The sequence below is a fragment of the Cyprinus carpio genome, chromosome A12 (assembly GCF_018340385.1).
Source record: "Cyprinus carpio isolate SPL01 chromosome A12, ASM1834038v1, whole genome shotgun sequence".
Taxonomy (NCBI): Eukaryota; Metazoa; Chordata; class Actinopteri; order Cypriniformes; family Cyprinidae; genus Cyprinus; species Cyprinus carpio.
Window position 1 is genome coordinate 5,394,745 of NC_056583.1, and position 24,015 is coordinate 5,418,759.

Below are 24,015 nucleotides of genomic sequence, written 5' to 3' on the forward strand. Positions count from 1 at the left end.
CCCACCCCCAACCCAACAACCTGAAGCCGAACGGAAAGAGGAAAACCATAGCAAGAGTTGCCAACAACAGATGGAAAATAAGTGTTCATTTGTCTTTTAGGAGCATTGCATTATATGTTCTCAGACAGCTGCATTTGTTCCTGCGAAGGAAATTCAAATAAATGTTAATGCAGTGTGCTGATCTTTTCTGAAGTTTGTCACCCCCTCCGGGCAGCTATTGTGGAATCTTATATTTTAAAGTGAGGGGGCCGGCTGCGTTTGTCAGGAAGCACAATGTGGCTTATTGTGGTGTCTGGTGCCAAGCCCCCGTCACTCACGATGACTAATCTGTTATTATCATCAGCCGATCATTTCATGTCTAATAAGCTTGGGGGGAGTAGCGAAATTCAAAAAGCCTTATTGTAAATATTAAAAATCTCAGACTTTGTGCTGTTTACATCTCTTAGGCTAATTAATGCCCTATTTGCTTGCAGTGTTTTCTTGCTAATTCATTTTGCTTCATCATATGGCTCTGAATATTGTGTGCATGAAGGGTTTATTTATTTGCTAATCAAATTTATTCCGCTCAAGAGTTTTATCTTAAAGCCTACTGTGTCATATTTGACACACAAATTTAAGGCCTCTAAATGATCAACGTGATCAAAACTTTGCTGAAAAACCTAAATCTAAAATGTGCCTTGTGCTGTCTGCTTGATAGATTATACTTTTTTTTTTTTTTTTTTTTACGATTTATACTTTTAGTAAAATATTATATTTTTTGTAAAAGGCCTTTCAGTATTATTCTAAAAAAGTCCAGCTAGTGCTCGTTGCTCACATGTCATTTTGCTGTGAAATTTGTATAAAGTAAGGGTAAGAATAACTTACTTATATATTTTTAGTAATATTTTAAGATTGAACACTTACTGGACTGAAGCACCTTAGGTTTACTTGATTATGCTTGTTTTTTTGTTTGTTTTTTAAAATCATGTTAAAATATGAGTATCAAATATAAGACATCGACGGTGCCTGTAAGGTGACATGGTCGGTTCACTTTTGTCGTGGGGAGTGGATCTTGATTTTTGGGTGCATGTAATTTTGTATTGTCGTTTAGATTTTTTTGTTTTTGTAGTTTCATCTTTATTTCGTGGCCTCGAGATGCTATGTTGAGGGAACGACATCCATTTCTCTTGGCCACGACTTTTTATGTTGAGGGAACGACATATTTTTCCCATGGCCACGAGTTTAATGCGTAAACAAACCTGCGTAACCATAGCAACCAAGGATTATCAGAGAAAATATTGCATATTTTTGTTCAGTTTGGGCAACATGTAGGTGTTTCTTTCTTTCTTTTTGCACTCCATATTCTTTTATATCATACTACTGTATACGAGCCAGAAAAGCCTGATGTATTAAACATAATACTCAACAAAAGCCATTTGCAAACTGCTAATTATTTATACACATTTTGTCTGAAGGTACAATACATTTTGTACTGTATGTCAGGCTTTATAGGGTTCATATCCAGAAAATTCTCCAGGTTGCATTATATACCTGACTACATTTAAAATTCTAGTTTTACAAACTAAGAAATTACAATTATGTCAATAATTATCCCCCTTCATGTTCTTGTTTTTCTTCTGTGGAACACAAAAGGAGAACTTAAATTTGTCTGTTCCTCACACAAAGCTGTCAGATGACTTCAGAACACTTGAAATGTAATGTACAAATCATATAGGCTTCTTTTATGGTGCTTTTGTCATTTCTGCAGCTTGACAGACATGTTATATATACATTTGTGTTCCATGAAAATGTATGCATCTGACACAATGGCTGAGTACATGATGACAGAATTTTGGTTTCTTTCTTTGCATTGTTAAATTTAACCTCATTGATGTTTTTTTTAGAGGATGTGGTATTGCTCTCAGGGGGCTGCTCTCAAACCCCCAGGTGATTTGCACTAGTTTGCAGAAAAGGAAGACAGCTGCATGCCTTCAAAGCGGAGAGAAACTATGTTCCTGTCAGCTGATATTTATTAAGTTAGCTGTTAGCCCTTTGAGACAGTAGAACAAAGATAAGGGCATCTTATCTTTAATATCTTATCTTTATTTAAATAAATAAATAAATAAATAAATCAAATGGCAGTTAGATGTATTTCCCCTATTTGTTCTTCCTGTTTTTGATTAAATAAAATCTTTACAGTTTCATGGTGGGTAAAACATATTTTTCCAAATAAAGGTCCAAATAAAACGAGAAAAAAAATCTAATTAAATGTGCGCCACTAGCATCACCAAAGAGAACTACAAAAATAATGATTCAATGTGTGCTCTTTTTTTTTTTTTTTTTTTTTTTTTTTTTACTATTTTGCCCCGATCCCTCCCTCAATCTGACATTGGTCAGATGAAAGGATAGCCCCGCCCCAAATTTATTCCATTGGTTGAGGAATTGCTGCTGTTTTGCTAGTTAAGATGTTCAAATAAATATTCAAATAATAACTGATTGTGCCACTGAGGGCCGTTTGCACAACAACGGTTTCAGCCAAAAACTGGAAACTTTTTATGCGCTTTGCCTGTTCTTTTACACGACAACAGCGTTTTGGGGACTGAAAACACATATTTTTGAAAACGGGTTTCAAAGTGCATTTTTTTGAAAACGGCATCATTATCGTTTCTTTGTAAACACCCAATACGGGAATCTTTGAAAATGGTGACATCATATTATGTTAGATATGTAGAGATGCGCAATACGTGTCGATTTTGAAGGCAAGCGCGAACAAACATAACGTTACACAACGGAGTATATGGTACTGTTGTTGCTGCTCAAGAGTTTGCTAACGCTTCTTCAGCAAAGTGTGGATTTACTTTACTAATATTACAACCAACTGCGGAGATGCATCATATACATCATATAATGAAAGTGAAAAAGTGACGTGACATACAGCCAAGTATGGTGACCCATACTCAGAATTCGTGCTCTGCATTTAACCCATCCAAAGTGCACACACACACAGCAGTGAACACACACACAGTGAACACACACAGTGGGCAGCCATTTATGCTGCGGAGCCCGGGGAGCAGCTGGGGGTTCGGTGCCTTGCTCAAGGGCACCTCAGTCATGGTATTGCCAGACCGAGACTCGAACCCACAACCTTAGGGTTAGGAGTCAAACTCTCTAACCATTAGGCCATGACTTCCCCAATCGTCACTTCCCTACAGGTGCTGTTTACTAACAAGATACAGCACCAACTACTGGCCTGGTATATGTAATACAGCGTTTTTGGCTGTTTTCGCGGATATGTGTAAACGCAAATCGTTTTGAAAACGTTGTCGTGTATACGTGAAAATGTTTAAAAACACAAGGGAAAAACGTTTCCGTTTTTGACTACACCGTTGTCGTGTAAACATAGAAATAAACTAGAGCTACTGCATGATTAAATGATAAAATATGGTTGTTTTTTCTTTCATGGTGCAGAACCCCACGGTTCAAGATGGACGGTGATCCTTTAATAAGCACGCTCTTTGTGGCAGCTCTTAGAATTATGAATGATTAATTCTTTGAAAATTCATTGCAAAAGCCTTGTCTACCGCTGACCGCAGAAGAAGAATCAGCACAATAGTGCATTGATAGTATACTATCTTCTTATCCTCTGTCATCTAATCCCTCCTTTGTGTCACACTCAAAATGCTTTTTAATTATTTTCATTGGGTAATGCACTTCTTTCCCTCGGTCTATGGCTATTGTCATCATGTTGAGTCACATGAGTGCCGCCATTGTCTCCAGGCTTCCCAGAATACACTTGCCATTTCCTGTGAACAAGCGCAAGTTAATCGCTTTGACATACATGTCTTTTGTCGCCAGTGTTTGACTGCTGTATATTGAAATTTGTTGTTAAAATAAATAAATACAGGCAGATATGTTGTGTCGAGGATGTTATGGTAATTACATGCATTCGCTGTTTAAAAACATTTGTGTATTAATCAGAAATAGAAGCATAAGTGTATCAATTATTTAATGACATTAGGTTTATGTTACAAAATAACACATAGAATTAAATACTGCTTTGCATTTACTTTTTCATAAAATTAGTTGTGCTCAGCTGTTTTTCCTGGTTGCATCAAAGCCTGGCAATGTGTTAATCTGTCCCTGTCATGCTTATGGATTTCAGAGATGAAAGCTTCTTTATTTTCATTGTTTCGGACTCGACTGGAGATAAATACTGGGGTGCCGCTCAAAGGGCCAGATCGGATCTTTTGTAGTACGTACGAGAGTTGTTCCATGATATCAGGTCTTGAACAGTTCATGAGAATTTTGCAGTACACATTCAATTCCCACGACTCAAGCTCACAACTCTGTGAACCACTTGCTCTGTCATTCTGCTGTATGTTGCACACAAATATACTTGTTATGTTGCATGAAATATATATTTCTAGAAAAAGAAGGAATCTGTTTCAGACATACTGAAAGCAAATACGTTCAATGCACACCAGAAAGATTTAGCAGTGACTTGATTTTTGTGTAATAATATCATAAGTTTGTAATCTTGGTAACTAAACAGCTGCAGAAATAAAGCGTTTCAGCAGCTTACATCAGCCAGTGTATTAGCACTTACAAAGGGAGCCATTTATTTTGAGCCATATAATGCTGCTATGATAATGAACATTTTTTGGTATATACTTATTGAACATATAATTAGTCTGTAATATTTATATAATATATTACAAAATTATACAAAACTACAAAATAAATAAATGTAAAAACAGTTATAATGTGAAATATTATATTTAAATTTTTTGGAATCAGCCAGTTTATGGCCATATATATATATATATATATATATATATATATATATGGATATTGATACTTTTTTCAGCAATCTTTGATTAATAAAAGGGTCAGCATTTATTTCAGAACAAATCTTTTTAAAGATACTATATATAAGACTACTAAATATCTTTACTGTGACTACTAAGCCCAGATTTTTGAATGTTAGTATACATTGTTACTGAAATGTGTGAAATATGCAATATGATTTATTTGATGTGAACTGATTCACTTAGTTTGAACGGATTCAGTTTATCAGCCTCATAACTGGTGACCCTTTAAGGTCAGAAAAACTATTAAAATATCTTAAAAAGCATTGCAAAACTAGTTTAACTGCACAGTTAGGGAAACTATTTAAATAATTGCAACATTAACAATGTTGCTTACTTTGATAATGCTTGCAAAGTAATCATAGATATATATATATTTTTATATTACAAAATATTCTTTTATAGTGGTAGAAATCTATATTTCCTTTTTCTTGAGCACATAATGACAAGTGATCTTTCTTTCCCTTAAACAATATCTGTGTCTTTTGTATGTGTTGTTTTTTCTATATAGAGGCATCATTAGAATAATAAGCTCAACATGTCTCTCTTCTTGTCTCTTCAGAAAGTATAACATTTTGACAACCACATTTGTTCTACCCTGTCATGTTTTACAAGAGCCATTAAATGCAAAGTTTGCTGTGTGGTAATCAATAATACAGACAGTTATATTTGGAACTGGTCCCTCTGTAGGAATATTAGTGCTTTGGCTTGTTGCTAGGGAGCAACACGAATTGTGCTGGAACTATAGCGGACGAATGCCCACTGCTGTAAAATATCGACAGGTGCCATAAATCATAAACAAATGGTTTGGACATCAGGGGATATCCTGGAAAAACGAGCTCAGGGTAATTTAAGCTCAGACAAGCTGAAATCAAAAAAAGAGTAATATTAGAGTATTATGGGTAGAGTTGTGCAACGTTGTGCTGCCCACATCTGTATCACAATATACTGGGTTTAATTATCAAGTGATTCCTTTAGCACGCAAACAGCAATCATACAACCTCGCCAAAGAAACAGTTTCAATAATTGAGTGCAGGAACGCTATGTTTTTCCAAAGCACCCACTCTCTCAATTCAGTGTTTCCTCTCAGTTTGGTGAAAATATCATACCGTGTCCATCATGGAGTCAATGAAAGGCTTGTTTGAAGGGTAATAGTTGAATCGTGAATGCTTCTCGGGCTTTTCAGACAGGCAAGTCCTTGGAGAAGAAGAACAGAAACTGGTGGAGGGTGTATTAGGGACATTTAAATATGAAAAGCTTTATATATTTATGTGAAATTGTGGCAAGTGATTGGTTTTCTGGGGAATCTGTTTATATTATCTCGTTGATGACCCTGTACCATGAGGAGAAAGACAAATAGCTTGAAATACTAAAGTACTGCTGTTTACGGTGTCCTGCTGTCTAACAGAGAACAAAGTCATTGAAAATAGCAGCCTAGAAGGTACTTGAAATTGTCTTTTAAAGGCTAAATTGTTTACAATTTCAAAACCATCAAATATATGTATATATCTAAAAATCGAAACAGTTATTTGGCTAGATTGGCTAAATGTAAAAAAAAATAGTGCTGTCAAACAATTAATCGCGATTAATCGCATGCAAAATAATAATAAAAAATGTTTACATAATATGTGTGTGTGTGTACTGTGTGTATTTATTATGTAAATATAAATACAAACACATGCATGTATATATTTAAGAAAAATATGTAATGTTTATATATGAAATATATTTATACATAATATAAAATAAAAGAATATAAATGTATATACATGTAAATATTTTCAATATATACTGTATGTGTGTGTGTATTTATATATACATAATAAATATACACAGTATACCTTCATATATTATGTAAACAAAAACTTTTATTTTGGACATGATTAATCGGAAATAATTGTTTGACAGCACTAGTAAAAAAGCGATAAAATGTAATACTTTTGTATAATAATAAAATTATAAAATATAATATAATATAATGTAATATAAGTAATACAATATAACATTACAATAATGTAAAATGTAAGTTTTCAAAGACATTCCAAAAAAACTGAATGAAAAGTGGATTGAGTTTAAGTGGACCAAAAAGAGATTTGAATTCGCTTCTAATGTTTAATTATGTTGACATTTATCAATTTAATAATAATAATAATAATAATGATAATAATATGTTTTATTTATATAGCGCCTTTCACGAACCCAAGGACGCTTTACATAAAGTTGATAGATAACATGAACAACAGATACAGTATGCAGTCACATAATCCAAGACATTAGATGTAGCTTCATTATATAATGATAGAATCTCACAGGACAAGAGAGATAGCATTAGAGAGGCAGCAATAGCATTAGAGAATTTTTCAGTGCTTACATGTTTCATGTTTCGGAAGGATGTTGTAGATTTAATTTTAGATTTCGCAAGGGGGACAGAAAAACTAAAGTCAGTGGGTTTATGATCAGATATGTCCATTTCTAGACCCTTGACACAAACATTGTCAATGCCAACAACAGAGCAGATTAAGGGTAAGTCAAGGGTATGAGAATGAGAGCATGTAGGAAAATCAATATGCTGAGATAAACCAAAATAATCCAGTATGGCCATAAAGTCCTTAGCAGAAATACAATCTGAATCAACATGAACGTTGAAATCACCAAGCATAATAATATTGTTATATTGAGCACATGCAATAGTGAGTGAAAATAAATAAATAAATAAATTATATAAAAAATATATATATTTATTGATTTCCCAGAAAATGATAAGCACTTAAAACATTGCTCATGTGTTTGTTTGAACATCATAGCAACACAGCAAGATTGCTTCAGCCAATAGCATGAGTTTGAGGTGGGGCTATTTGTTTGTTGACCAATGGCAGGTGAGGAAAGTGATTGGGAGGAATTAATTTAAAAATATTATTTTTCATTGCTAGTGGATTACAAACTTCACCTTTAAAAAGTCTTTATTTTGGCACAAAGACATTGTTTAATATATAACCCTCTTTTACAGTGACTGTTTATTCTTGTAAGTAACTAAACGGCAGTAATATGAGATGTTAAATTCTAACAGGTTGATTTTCAAATCAAAATAATCGCAATATTATTGTTCTGCAGCCCTTCTTTTGTCCTTTACACCTCCAGATATTTCTGTACATTGTTATTCTGTATTTACAACATGACGATCGTGTTGGGTAGTGTATGTTTTAATCTGTTGTGTCTCTAACATCAGGCATATTGAAGTATCAGAACCAATTTAATGACCCAACAGGGGCGCAGAATCTCAGCAGCCCGCAACATTAATAGATGGATGTTATTTGACTCATTAGAGGTCGTGGCTGTGAATAATAATTAGGGCAAGACTGATTATGCTGAACTCAACTCTAAGACATGCATTTAAAATTTCTCTACAATCTCTGCAAGCACGCATGCGCTCATCACTTCAACATGAAGCACACACACACAGGAAATTGATTTGTGGGTTTATGACTGAAGTGCAATTTTGTTAACTATTATTGATGGGGAGTCTTGCAAATAAAACAGTTGCTGTGGTGATGACACACATTTTCCTTTCATTATTGTGTTCTGTGGTGCAGAGAACACTAATAATAACACACACCAATAACTTTAGCATCAACACACGCTTATTTTAATACAGAAACCAGGACAACTAACAAGCAGCTGCTGTCAGGATTCCAGGAATCTTTCTTTTTTTTTTTTACCTTCTGTCTTTATCCTCATGCTCGAATTGATATTTTAACCTGCATATTTTAAAGAGACAGGTAGCTATTACAGCGTGTTTGTTGAAGCTGACTCATTGACAGGGAGAATATGTTGGGTAAGGGTTGTTTTGGAGGGTGGAGATGTACAGGAATGTAGCCCAAGGCCTCTGTTTGACTTTCTGGGAATTCACTGGCCCGTTTGGTGAAAGGTTTTTTTAATATGTATGTATGTATATATAGTTTATTCATTTTTATTTCATTTTTAGTTGTTTTAGTACAAGTCAAAATTAAAACTAGGGTTGTAGCTGAAACATTTGATTTTAATTTTAAAAATGTAGTAATTTTGTTTTGTTTTTGTCTTTTTTATTTTTTATGTTTATAGTTTTAGTTAAGGTCTTTAAAAAAATGAGAAATATTGACTTGTCAGCTAGCTGATTTTTATATATATATATATATATATATATATATATATATATATATATATATATATATATATATATATATATATATATATATATGTGTGTATGTATACTTTTTTATGTCAAGGTTTGTTTTATTTCAAGAAACAAACAACCAAACAAACTTGTTTTTATGGTTTAGTTTTAGTTAACAGTAATAACCCCGGTCTGCGGGAGATGTTTGGCTGATAATAAACAATTTTAGGCTATACTGAGAGCTCAGGTTTTTCGTATCAAATGGGGCTTTTTTATGTCATAATCTTGGGTTATGGCTTTATTTATATTGTTGATTGGCAAAGAAGCTCACAGAAGACCTGCTGACAGGTAATTTGGATAAATTGCACAGTAAACTCCCATCACAAGCTCAGGCACGTTCGAGAGTGAACTTAAAACAAACATTATGAGATGTTTATCTGAATTTTTTTGTCATGTTAAATGTCATAATTGCAATGTATAGTACACTGGCATTTGTACCTTGGACTGTATGGTGTTTTTTATACTGTTCTCTCTCTGTCTGTCTCCTTGAGCTTTTTGCTCTGTCTTGTAACTTGACATTCTGTTCTTTTTTGAAATAATGAAAAAGTCGAGCCAATATTTCTTTCCATCTAATCAAAACAAAGGTTCTGGTGAAGAAAATAGCTTCATTTGTTTTGATTGATGTCACAGATCCTCAAACCAAGTTTTATAGAACAAAAATATCATGTATTATTAAAACTCATGGGCGTTTAACCACATACGCCTGTGTTTTATGTTTAATTGGTCCTCTTTGGCACCGGCAAGCGGTGGAGAGGTGTTATGTAAATATATTCCCACAGAGGCCCATTTGACATTTGTGGAGCATTTGAGCAGTATACGGGGAGCAAACCGGCATAGGGAAAACGTCCATTCATCCTTATCTGATGAGACATGTTAGGATTACTCATGCAGATTTCAGTCTGTTAATTTTGGTGCCCTTCCTGTGTGTGTTTCCCCCTTCCTCATCACAAAGGCTTCTTGTCAAAGTGTTTTACTGGAAAATTGCATAATGTGATTTTCAGTGCTGTCTAATCATAGTGTAGTGCTTGCCAATTACATTGCTTAACATAAGAAATCCTTTCTTTAGAAAAGGTTAGGTGTTATTATTAGTGTGGCTATAGACCTTGTTTTTGACCTCTTCTACAGCCCAGAGCCAAATCTAATCAAGAAATGTACATTGGATCTCTGTGTGATAAGCATGGCACAATAAAAGACAGATATTTTGAGACCACCCTCGGCTAATTTTTGCTGCTAATGGTGAGTAAAAGAGGGGAGTACTGTGGGTCTTAAATGGGTCTTGAAACTGTTAGCAAATTAAGTCCAATTGTTTTTCTATGCAACAGATTTTAAATAAAAAGGAGGTGCTTAACCTTCAGAAAATATTATTCTTGCTGCTCAGGAGGTCAGATTAAATATTATATTTAATTTTTTAATAAAATAAAAGGCTGTTACAAAAACTGGGAATGATTTGTGAAATTGTGTTATTTTAAATGAAAATTAGTGTATAAATAAAATACTATTTAAAAAGATTACAAACATTATATATAAAAAAACACAACAATGCTTATGAAAACAAATATACAAAATTTCATTCAAATGTTGGGGTTTAGTATTTTTTTTTTAAATAAATCAATACCTTTATTCAGTTAAGATGCATTAAATTGATTAAAAGTGACAGTAAAAATATTTATAATATCTATTCATCAAAGAATCAAAAACTTCAAAAATATAAAGCAACACAACCGTTTTCAACATCGATATTAATAAGAAATATTTATTGAGAACCAAACAGTAGAATGATTTATGCAGGATCGTGATATGAATGATATTGTAATAATTTGAAATGGGATCTGAGTGTGTGACCAATGGCAGATGGGGAAATGTTCAGGAAACCTGTCTGATATCAGTCATTAGTTTCTGTTTGTTCTGTTTGGCGATGCTAGTGGTGCAGAAATTAAATGTAAAAAACTTGTTTATGGCTCTCAGCAGCAGAATGTTTGCGGCCGTTTTGTGTGAATAAAGCTAGTTCTCTCCAAGGACGCCATCGTTTGAGGTTTGCGACTTGCCTGTCATACTACGAGAGCTTGTATTCTGAGTTGTCAGGTTTTTGAGGTCGAGAGATGCGATGATACTTGGATTCTGTTGAGAGTTTTTTTTTTTTTTTTTTTTTTTTTTTTTTTTAGATCTCTGATCTCCAAGAACTGAGTGACGTGGCTTCCTGCCCAGAATCTTTTATATTGCCAATCCTAACAGAGAGCTGTCATGTTTAACCAGCAGCTCAGGCTGTAGTAAAACATAATAGCCCACAAATCTATATCCGAACCCCTGAGAGCCGCTCTTCTCCATGATCCTCCATTATAGAATAAGATTAGCTATATGAAATCACAGCGCTTCAATTTGGATTGAATTATTATAACTGCGAAGCTAATATTAGAGACAGTATGATTCATCAATGGTCTATTTGTAATGCACACCACTGAGTAGCATTCTGACTCATCAAAATGATGTCAAACATTGTCAATGAATTATTACATTTATTCATACAATGAAATAAACAAGTTGGATTGTGTTGATGTCATGAAATGATGTGAGAGGACCATAACCACTGTTTTTATTTCATGGCAAGAATGATATTGGAATCAGTAGTGTAAATAATGCTGTACACCTGTTAAACACATTAAATTAAGCATGAAATGCTAAAGTAGAAAAAAAAAAAATTTCCGAAGTTGTAAATATATTATTTACGATGGCGTTTTAGTGCTAGTTTAAAAAAAAAAAATCTAAGATTACACGATTTAAGTCGTAATATTTTAAAAATAAATTTGAAATGTTATGAGAATAAAGTCAAAATGTTACGAGAATAAAGTCAAAATGTTTCGAGAATAAAGTCGAAATATTACGAGAATAAATTTTCACATATTTGGAATTTTCACAAAGAAAATTATTTGTAATTTGTGTTTTGCTATAAAACTGATTTTGAAAGCTGAGACATTAAAAGTAGGTCTATCAAAAAGATAAAAAGTTGTTCCTGTTCAGTCTGTTAATAAAAATCATATTCTTGATATTAAGCTGTTTCCGCGAGTCCTTAAATTGACTCTTCCTCATCCCAGTAAAATGATGCGGCCGCTCGGACGCAACAATATTCAAATCAATCCCGGTGGCCTGCAACTTCTCCCGGTGCTCTCAATCCGGGACATTTACATGCGCAATAAAGGCCTACTCTCAAAGTAATATAACTTTAATTACTACTTTTTAAATTCTTGAAACATTTCGACTTTTTTCTCGTGGTATTACGACTTTATTCTCGAAACATTTAGACTTTATTCTCGTAATATTTAGACTTTATTCTCAAAGTACTTCGACTTTATTTTCGTAATATTTCGACTTTATTTTAAAAATATTTCGACTTTATTCTCGAAATATTACGACTTTATTCTCGAAATATTACGACTTTAATCTCGTAATCTTAGACTTTCTTTTTTAAAAGTAAAACACTGTCATAATTATTGGAGTATGCTTTGCTAGAAAATACTATTTCAGTCTTTATATGTCAAAATGTTATGTTTAATTCAGTGTTGCTTTCAGGGTCCTAACCACCATAGACAATGAGGGGGACAAATCCCAACCAATTATTAGAAATGGCATAATTGTTAGGTTTCTCAAATGTTTACAAGTTAATTTTTTTAACTGCCTCAGTGGTCTAACAGCACCCACCAATGACAAAATGATTGAGATGGCCAATCAAATCAAAGTAGGCGGGGTTAACTGTTCACTGAAGCCGAGTGTGAATTCCAGTGCAAATGGTACTAGCAAAACATTTATTATTTGAAAATCTTGTTTTACAGTAGAAATGTTAATTGACCAAAAAACCACTCAACTTTTTCCCAAATATGGCCATTTGGAATTTGAAACGTGGTATCATTTCTGATTCATGTAATCCTTACTGAATGTGAGGAGACAAGAGGTATACAAGAAGTGCATGTGTGCGTATTTCAAAATATTATTTACAAATAGTTGAAAATGATTACTTTACAACTAGAATTACACCTATAATTTCCTTCACTCTTCTATTTCTTTATGCATTATAAAAATAAATAAATAAATTGGTCCCCCACAATGTTAAAGACATGGTTACAGCCTTGGTTATTTGTGAAATTTACTAACAATTTCTGAGTGAAAGTTGCTTTAAAGTTGCTTCAATTTTTTTGAGTGTAATACAGGCAAAAGCTAATAAAACCTTATTTTGAGTTCCTTTTGCGTGCCTGAAATGTCAATGTTCACTTTTTAAAAAAACTAATTCTACTTTCTTGTATTTAGGTGAAGATGTGGAGGAGAAGAAGGTTCTGGTACTGAGTTACCCCCAATACTGCCGGTATCGTTCCATCATTGCACGGCTTCGTGAGCGGCCCACTTCCTTCCTGACGGACCATGTGGTTCTGGCCCTGGGGGGAATCGCCTCCCTCACCAACAACACCCAGATCCTGTACTGCAGGGACACTTTCGAGCACCCCACGCTGGTGGAGAATGAGAGCGTATGTGATGAGTTCGGTAAGTAGATTTGATAAAAACTGTGTGATCTTAGGTCTGAAACAAACTTTACGCAAGTACGTCAACGCAAGCACTTCATGTCATTTTGTTCTTTCAGGTAGAAATAATATCTAGAAATTAATACTTATATTGATTATTTGAATGTTCACAGAAGTAATTTTTACTACAACAACTACAACAAAAAAACACAACATTAAAAATAATTATTATGATTACTGTTGTGATTTTATCAGTATATTTATGCAAATTTGTCTTGTGATCTAAATGGCAGATTTGTTTCCATTTTTGTTTTGGACTGTCTGATTTTAAGTTGAAAAGTGTGGAAATCTTTCACAATATTGTTCAAACGAATAAGTTTAAAGGTAACTTTGAATTTGTTACTACCTCAATAATGCAAAGAAATCATGTTTAGCATTACAAAACGACACATTTTTGCAATGCATTGACCAAACATTTGCGTTTGCGTACTTGTGCAAAGTATGTTTCTGGCCTTACCGTTTAGAGGCTGATTGCTGCTTATTAGTTCATATAGAGGTTCATTGCATTGGTATAACTGGGTGAAGAAAGACTGAATGAATGGAGAACTGATGACACATGATTCAGTAATTGAGTCTGTGGTCTAACTAGTCAAATTAGCCAAACAAGACCCTTATCTTCATTACCTGACTGACAATGGGCTGCTGTATGAGCGCAGACAGCTTTATCACTGTTGGTGTAGAAACAGGAATGAGTGACTTTGAGCTGGTGATTGAAACAGACACTTGTGGCTTTTAGCCTGTTGAATTGAGAGTTGAGAGCTTGTTGTATGAGAGTGGAACGCTCAGATGAACTGAGAGCCTGTTTTTACACTGAGGTCTAAGTCCGTCACAGTCCGTCTGCTTGTGTCAGTAACTTATTTTTTTCAAAAGGGCTGCTTTGATATCAAAAACAGTGATTCATTGCACTTTTGGCTAATGGTTAGAAAACCTCAACTGTGCATATAATTACTGGCTGTAAATGGCGGTCTTTCTCCGATCTGTGCATGATTACGGCTTGTGTTTGCAGTGTAGAGTGATGGTATTTCTATGTAACTAACAGTGTTTGTTTTTATATTCTCTGTTGAATTGTGTTTACACTGTCTTAAAATAGGGATGTGCAAAACTAAACATTTCCAAAATTGACTAGGTTTTAAGGAAGCACTGTGTGTATATATGCTGATTTTGCGTCATGTTTGTCAGATCACAATCAGATATGTTTCTTAAGGGGCCGTTTACACAAAACTCATTCCTGTAAGAACACCTGGAAAGAGCAGGGTGGGTTTGAGACACTTTTTTAGTTATTTTTAGAATTTGAAAATATTTCAATTATTTAACACGCTGTTCTAAATATATGATGCACATGGCGCAAGATGCTAAAAAAAAACGTGTGTGTGTGTGTGTATATAGACCAACTAGTAAAATAAATATTTAAAAGAAAATTGACATATCATAGTTGAACTCATTAATTGGTTATTCATTTATGGTCATTGAATGCCTCGTCTTAAAGAGACAATTCACCCAAAAATGACAATGCTGTCATCATTTATTCACCCTCATGTCATTTCAAATCTGTATGAGTTTCTTTCTTCTGTTGCGCACAAAAGAAGAGATTTTGAAGAATGTTGGTAACCAAACAGTTGCTGGTAGCCATTGACTTGAATATTAGTTTTTTCCATACTATGGAAGTCGGTGGCTACCATCAGCTGTCTGGTTACCAGCATTGTTCAAAATATCTTCTTGTGTGCAACAGAACAAAGAAACTCATACAGATTTGGGACAACTTGAGGGTGAGTAAATGATAAATTTCATTTGTGGGTGAACAATCCCTATTTTCTGTATTTTCTGCACTGGTTTTTGTGATAAATCAGTGAGATTGGATTTAAATATATTAAAATATGTTGAATGGAGCTGTACTGAGAATACTTTATTTTTTCCGGTAACTGAAACAGAAATCAAATTATCCATACTATATAGTAAACAAACACACAGACATGCAGTTTGTAAGCCTTAAGGCTCTAGTACAATGTCTTTAGTTTCTATATAACTATGACTTCAAAGCCATTACTGTACGTGAAATGAAACTCAATAGTATTCTATTCACTAACATACCAAGACCTTCACTTCTGTGCTTTTATTCCAGTACATACTTGACAAAACAACAACACAGTGGGTTTGCGTGCAGTTCGCTTTTCCATAGATGCTGCCAGTGAAAAAGAGAGGCGCCAGTTTACATGCTCGAATTCCTGTTGGAAAAATGCTGGGTTATTGAATGCTACTTTGTAAAAGACGGTAGAGCTGTTTAGATAGTAGCATTTGACAAGATGGGCGAACAAACTGACAGTGAGTAATACAATTGAGTAAATGGCTCCCTTTGACTTTAATGGATGTCCTTGGTTTTCTTTGATTGCTTGAAAACAGTTTTCTGCTCAAAAACCACATTCTTGTCTTTGAAAGTTTAACATAAGGGGTTCTGCTCAAATCGGATGGCCTGCAGGGATTTGAATACCCTGATTAAAATGTCTTTGTTCTCGTCAGGGCTTTAAACACAACCAAGGCACGCTGTATTGAAACCTAAAGAAGTCATTCTGTTACACTTTGTAGGGTGTGTTATTTATTAAGGCTTTAGTTCAACATATGAAGTCATTGTTCATGTAAAGGCTCCCATACACTGGGTTTGTTACAGAGGGGTAGATCTGATGTTGGCCGAGAAAATCTTAGAGTGAGTTGGGGAAAAAAGACTTCTAGTGCTTTTTATGCTCGAAGTGATGGCCACTTGGCGGAAAATCTTCTGCGTTTAGCCTTGTCATTAACTTTTTGAAGCGAATAACAGTGCTTCCAAGGGCTTGGCGATGAAGAAGGGAGTTCTACTGAGAGAGTTCCAGTGCATTATAGAAAAAAAGTGAAAATGGAAAGCAGCGCTATTTAAGGAAAAATACAGCTGGAATGGTGCAGATGTGATATTTAAGATTTTTAGTGATTTGTTCCTCTGTTAATGGAAATAACTGCAGGGGTTGGCTTGCTTGCTTGCCTCTTTGGTCACATGTTAGGAGACAACAAGATGTTAAATTGACTCAAGTCTTATCCTCACTTGAATGGACTTTAAGAGGGTGGTTGGGTATTGAGAATATGGAATTCAATAAGTGATACTGGGGATTTTTGTTTAGGCATCAGCTGGTTTGGACCCCTGCTTAACATCCTCTCTAACGTTGGATTTCAGCACAATGCTGTTAACATTTCTGTTTTCTTTCCTGTCCTCTTGAAACAGGACATTTTGATATATGAGGAGAGGCATTCGCATTGATTGGACAAACATTTTATTTTATTTTTTTATTGTATTTTATTTAATTTTTGCTTTTATTATATATTATGTTGCCTTTATTATTATAGGCTATAGGATGGTGGAGATTTTTACAGAATTAGTGTTTTTTTTTTTTCCAATACTATTTTTTTTTTTTTTTTTAGTTTTAGTAATTTGTTGTGATTTGTCTCTTTTTTACGTTTTTTAAATATGTCTATATAGTTTTAGTTTTTAGTTTTAGTACTTTAAATTAAACTACACGGAAAAAGGGAAATATTGACTTCATCTAGCTGAAAGTTTTTTTTTTTTTATATTTTAGTTCAAGTTTATTTAGTAGTAATTTCTTTTTATGGTTTTAGTTTTACTTTGACAATTATTTATTCAAAAACTAATCTTAATATTAGTCTTCATGTCCATTTTTTGAGAGAATTTTATTTCACCATCTATTTGACCCTTAAAAATAAAAGGGCCATTCTTTTGCTACTGTGTCTTTTAAAACTTCTGTATACTATATTTACATTTAAATGAACAACTTTTATCTACCACATCCTTCCATAACTGCAGACAGATTCACAAATGATCTGTACTGAAATATGTTGCTCAAACTGTTGATATTGGACTCAAATGATCAGGGACCTTGTTATAAAATAACTTAAATGCATGTTTTTATTGCTATGATTCTTCAGTGGGATCTGCAGAGCTGTAGGTGCTACACACAGCCAGAAACAGCACAGGGTTTGACTGTCTTCACCACATTGTACTCGTACTACTAGTTCTTCTGCTGTTTAGGAACAAAAGTATCTATCCTACTTCCTCCTTATAACCTTAACACCAAATAAGTGTGGTTGGTTTATAAGTGTTTAAGGTCATGTTTACGTTTCCAGCTGACAACAGGAAGTTCAGAGTTTCAGAGCAAGTCATTTTTGAAGCTCAGTTTCAGTAGATGCTCTTTTTAGACTAGGGGAGACATGTTTTGAGTTCTGAAAGTTACTGTATGTTTTTATAGTCTAATGAACTTTTTTATCTCAACAGATCAAGCAAAACTCAATTCCTCATGATATGACCTTTTATTAGTAAGACACTGCCAAACCCTCCCCTACAAAACAAGGGAGAAGAAAAGCCAGAGTGAAAGAAAGAGGAAAATACTTTTATCTGGATGTAAGGGGGTTTGGAGAGAGTGAGAGAGTGGAGGATGCAGGGAATGTTTAGACGGACGTTGTTAATGTCACAGTGGGGGGCGGGGGTGGGGGTTGTACTGGTGAATTATTGAAGCGAGTTTGTAGGTTGATGCTATGCAATGGTCACACTATTATTCCACTCTCGATTCATTTCCTGCCTCTCATGAGGTTATTTTTAGGAGGTCAGTGTTATTATGTGAGCATATACTTATGATTTTACTGTGTATTATTTGAATCGGAATATAAGAATAATAACAGGTTCTCAATTCCCACTTCAGACAGATTCCCTCAAAAAAAACAATTAAGAACAGCCCACTTCTGTATTAGCCTGAATGGCTTTGATGGGCAGACAGAGTGGATGCTGGGTAATCCAGCAGGGGCTGTGCTATGTGACGGGTATGCTGTGTGTATGATTACAGATTGATTGATGCCCACTGCTGGGGGGATTATTAATGATAGCATGTTGTTTAGTGAGAAGATAAACCCATTTATATTTCTCATCAAGACACCACTCAGTTTCAACTATTCGATAGAAATAATTTGCTCTTAAATAAAACAGATTACATGCAATGACGTGTTTTCCTCCTTTATTGTGCTTTTGAATTGCAGAGGGCATTCGGGTAAAGTGCGTTCCGGTTTTGTCTGCTCCTTCATTTAGATGCCATGTTTACCACATACACTGCAATAAAAATGGGTCATTTATTTTCTTTCCCTGCAGATCTCAGCCGTGCTATCAATGCGGCCCGCCGCGGCACTAGGAGAAATCTTAAACAGGCCGACAGAAAAGTGAGAGCTCTTCATAAAACTTTTGAAGTATTTTATGAGGATTGTGGAGTAGTGTTGGGGGATTTATGAAGGGTTGAGTTAATATTAGTATTTTGCAGTCAGTGGTAAGAGTGTGTTCCTGAACAGGAGGTTCATGATCGGTGGTTTTTAACTTGTGGGTTATGACCCAAAAACGAGTCGCAGGTCTGTTCTGAAATGTTCACAAACAGCAGGGAAAACAATCCTAAATAGAAATGGCATTGGCAAAAATATAAAACCATCAAAATTTAGCTGACACTTAGTTGTTTGTATTTGGGTCAATGACATGATGTTTATTTATTTATTTGTCTAAAAGTCATTTATTCAAAATTACGTCCAACATTTAAGTCACACATATATTGACCTCTATTACGAGCTTGTTTGTGAGTTATTTCTGTATTATTATATGTCATAATATTGTATTATTTTACATTTTATTGAGGGTGCTACAACTGTCCTGATATTATAATGAAGAAAAAGTTCTCATTAAAATAATCCTTGTAAAAAAAGTACTTAAATAGGCATAATCTTTTATTATTATTTCAAATAAATAAATATTTGAAAAACTTTTGTCCACCAATTCAAATTCATGTAGCACAACCAACATGCAGAAAAAAAGGAAAATATATCATAGAGAAAACCCCTGCAGACCCTCATGACTCTGTGTCGAGGTCCATAAATCTCTTAAAATATCAGATAATATGACCTTTTTATGACAAGGCAAGGTTAGCTCAGGGTGTAAAATGTCATATAGAGCCAAGTTGTATTTACAGCACTATTCCAGAACAGTTCAACCCAAATATTCAGATGTGTGCAGTGCATTTTACGGAGGACTGTTTCCTGAACCTGGGAGAGTAGCCTACGATGCCGGCTGTGCACAAAGGCTGTTCCTATAAAGTGGAGCAATTCCAACTTTGCTAGGACAGTCTGGCGCTTCTGACTCACAGCCTGTAAGTATGTTTTCATATTTAAAGAATTTGCCACTGACTATTCAAACGTTTTGAGCAGTGTAGAGTAGGGCTTGTTGTTTGTCGTTTCTCCGATCACAAATGCAGACATGGTTTTATGACAATATAAGTCATTATAATCAGTAATTATGTCCCCACTGGATGCAACAAATGCCTAGTTTGTAATGGGTTTTATTATTTTTGTCTCATCCTGCCAGGAGACGGCTTTACAGTATGGTAAGGGGCGTAAAATTTCTGTCACATGCTTGAGGTATTCAGCCAATCCCAATGCACTGGATAGCTGGCCAATCAGAGCACACCTCGCTTTTTAGACCGATGAGCTTTGTAAAAATCGACGAGCTACAGAAAGGTGGGGCATAGAGGAGCAACAACAGTGTACAGTATGTGGAAAATAATGTGTTTTTTGAACCTTATCACATACATAAACACATTTCATTACACCAAATACACAAAATAATGTTCTTTTTAGCAACGTCATATGACCCCTTTAAACTACTTCATTAAATTGAAACTTTTCATGAAAATGGTATAACCATTTTTACAAAACTACATGAAACCACAAATACAAATGCTCTTTTTATTTTCATTGACAACATTAATAAATTTAAATGCTTGATGTCCAATTTTAAACCTGGATCCTCAAGCAGAAGCACTCTAGGAGTAGCTCTGGGAGGGAACGGGCGATGGTTTTTGGTAAGCACATGTGGCTTTTGGAAGCTTTGAATTATTGGATGCTGGGAAAGGATTCATCATTGTGTGAGCACGGAAGTGACTTTTTGGTAAATTGAGAAACATCAAGCACTCCCTTTTTCTCACCCATAAGGAAGAAAAAACATGGAACTGGAGGCAGAATTACCTATTACCCAGTTCATGTTGCAATCACAGCCTGTCCTCAGGCATACTACTGAGTAAACAATGCTGCCTCCAAATTGATTCAGCATTTAAAGACTTTCCAGTGAATTCACTGCACTTCTCTTTTCTGTGTATGGCTCACGTTTTTTTGTTTAACAAGATAGGATGTAAGCTGCTCTGAACATTACAACTGGAGATTTGGTGGTTTGTTTACTTGACGGCATGCGTTTTGTGTTCACCAAAACATAAACCTTCGCTAAGATGAGAACATATCCCACATTCTTTTCTCATATTTCCCCGCACTAGATTTAATGCTAGTTATTAATACTGTCCAGATGTAGTTTTAGCACTGGAGTGTAAGGATAGTCAGGCCAGGAAAATATTTTTCTGCTGTGATCAGTTTATACAGTAAAAGATGTTTAAGTCAACCAAATATCTTATGTATCTCATAACCAGACATTACTGATGTCAAACCTCATGCAAAGTATCTAAAGGGGTCCTCAACTTCTAATTGCTAATTGTGCAATCTCAAAAAATTGAAAATATGTTACACAAAATATAATATTAACAGAATTTGGTTGTATTAGGTTACGTTCAACAAAAACGGAGCCAAAATGTAAAAATGTAATATAAAGCTAAAATGTTTCATTGTTCCTCACACAATACTATGTGCAATTGAAATTTAATGAACAGTATATGATTGTAAATGATTATTTTATTTGCTTTGCATGTAAGTATCATAACAAAGCATGTCAATACATGAATATGGTACTCACTGCATGTAATTTTAGACAAAAATACAGCAAATACTGTTCCGTATCAGTCTATTTCTGGACTGGAGCTTGACTGTTCACTTTCATTATGTGGAAAATTGTCAAATAAAATTAAATAGAAAACAGGGAAAGAAGAAAAAAATTCTCATGTTAACCCCGGCAGATATAGGGTCTCTGATGAACTCGAGAAATTGTTTCCTTTCCAGTTTTGGGTATATGAGGGACGGAATGTTTACAGAACTTTTTCCACACCGCCACAAAATGTCTAGGATATTCTTCATAAATTCACCTTTTGTGTTCCACTGAAGAAGGAATCATACAGGCTTGTGGTGATGACTGCATTTTTATTATTGTGTGAATTATTTTAATACTACACTGCCATTTGTAAATGCAGGAATTGTTAGTCATTATTTACTGTACATTAAACAAAGGCTTTGTGCTTGTTACCTCTGCCTTTTTTTTCCCTTCTAAAAATTGTGCAACAGATACAGTTGTTTTGATATGTATGAGATCATACTGTAAATTATGAAATGTTTTTTTGTCCTCGGTTCTGTTTGATTCCATTTTTTTCCACTTGTTTCACAATCTGGGTTGGATTGGACATGCATTTTTAAAAGCCCATATGCCTCATCCATGTGTCTTATTAAGAATTCAAGGAGAAACCAAAGGGCTGATTCCTTTTTTTTCTTCTTCCGCTTTTTCAATTAAGAGTCATTTTTCCATATACCATTCTAATTCTTACTCCACTGGCAACAAACAACCTCTTTAAATAATAAAATGTTTTACCTTGAGTATAATTTACATAATTGTCTGGTGAGGTATGATATTCCTCCCATTTCATAATGAATAACATACACACTGTCCAGATGCAGATTTTTACGAGTCTTGTCAGCGCACAGCCTTAAGAAATATCATTCATTGGGTAAGTATTGGCTGTGTGGGAGGGGCATACGTCGCTGTGACTGCAGGGTCACTATTTTTCAGCTCAGATTAATTCTACAATGGCTTGCTTAGATTTCCCACATGCCAGATCGGTGAATGATATTTGGTTGTACCCCCAGGAAGCCACAGTTCCCAATGGGGATGTTTTGTGAAGTTTCTTGTTGCTTCTTGTTTTGAGGACATTCCACCCACTGCTGCAATGAGTATTAGACCAGAAACATACTCTACACAAATTGCAGTGCATGACCAATGCAACGCAATGGTGGAGTCCTGTTGTGCACACAGTTTATTGCACCAATTGTAAATATACATTATTATATTTTTTTAAGAAATTATTTTATTCAGCAAGGATGCATTAAACTAAAAAAAAAAAAGTAAATACATTTATAATGTTACAAAAGATTGATATTTCAAGTAATTTCATTTCTTTTGAACTTTTTATTCATTAAAGAATCCTGAAAAAGAAATATCTATAGTTTTTGCAGAAATACTAAGCAGCAAAAGTGTTATCAACACTGATAATATTAAGAAAAAGTATATTAAAACCTGCATATTAGAGTGATTTCTGAAGGATCATGTTACACTGAAGACTGGAGTAATGACTGCTTTGACATCTCAGGAATAAATAGCATTTTAAAATGTTAAAATTGTAAAAAAAAAAAAAAAAAAAAAAATTGTTAACATTATATCCTCAAATTAATGTAATATCAACATACAGAAAGTAAGGTAATAAACATTTCATTAATCATTTAATATGTAAAACAATGCATGATGATGATTAGAATGAGCGTATAATACTATTTAAAGAAAATGTGTTGGGGGGGGGTGAGTGCTGCATTAATTGAGTCAATTTCTTTTACCGTGTTAAGCAGTCCACACTAATAGCAGAAATTAAAGCAAGAAAAAAAAAAACTTTTAACAGGGATCAGTGTTGGCTCATTCGTCAAAGTCTCTCAGGTGTCAACGTCATGTTTGGACCACCGTGCCAGCCCACTTTGGCTTTTTCATGAAAGGGTTTTGAAATGAGTACCTTAGTTCCTGCATTGCCCTGGGTTTGAGCTCAGCAGCTGCCCTGTGTTCTTTTATGAATCATAAAATGTGTCTGGACAGTATCCCTGAGCAATGAGAACTTCTCAAAGAGGAAAAGAGAGAGAGAGAGAGAGAGAGAGAGAGGTGCATAGTCTCCCACATGATTTTCCAGAAAGTGTTTTGTAACGCATCACATCAAATTAAAACCAAATTGCCATTATTTCCACCAAATGTTCCCACAGGGCGTTGGAGGTTTGTCATTTTGACAGCTGAGAGCACAACAGACTACTTTATTTAAGTGCTGAGCGCCTACACCTTGCCACCATATTCACGTCCCACTATAGGCCTGCACGATATATAGAAATAAAATCAATATTGCAATATTGCTTAGTACTTTTGTCAAATCATGCAGGCTGCAGTTTCATTAAAAAATATATAGTTTACTAGTTTTAAGGGTGGCATTTACACAAGTGCTTTGTGTATTTGCTGTGAATGAAGCTGTTTGGAGGCACTGATATCATGGGCTTCATGCATGTAGATGAAAACACAGAGCCAAGATTCATTCTGAAA

The 24,015-nt window shown here is 34.5% G+C and overlaps 1 protein-coding gene across 1 annotated transcript in view; it reads left to right on the forward strand.

Moving 5' to 3' along the window:
• The window catches only part of LOC109099864 (AT-rich interactive domain-containing protein 5B), a 106,023-nt gene that overhangs the window by 21,167 nt on the left and 60,841 nt on the right, over positions 1-24,015 (forward strand). Inside the window, 1 exon segment of the mRNA XM_042767252.1 lies at positions 13,354-13,584. Coding sequence (XP_042623186.1) covers positions 13,354-13,584 — 231 coding nt within the window.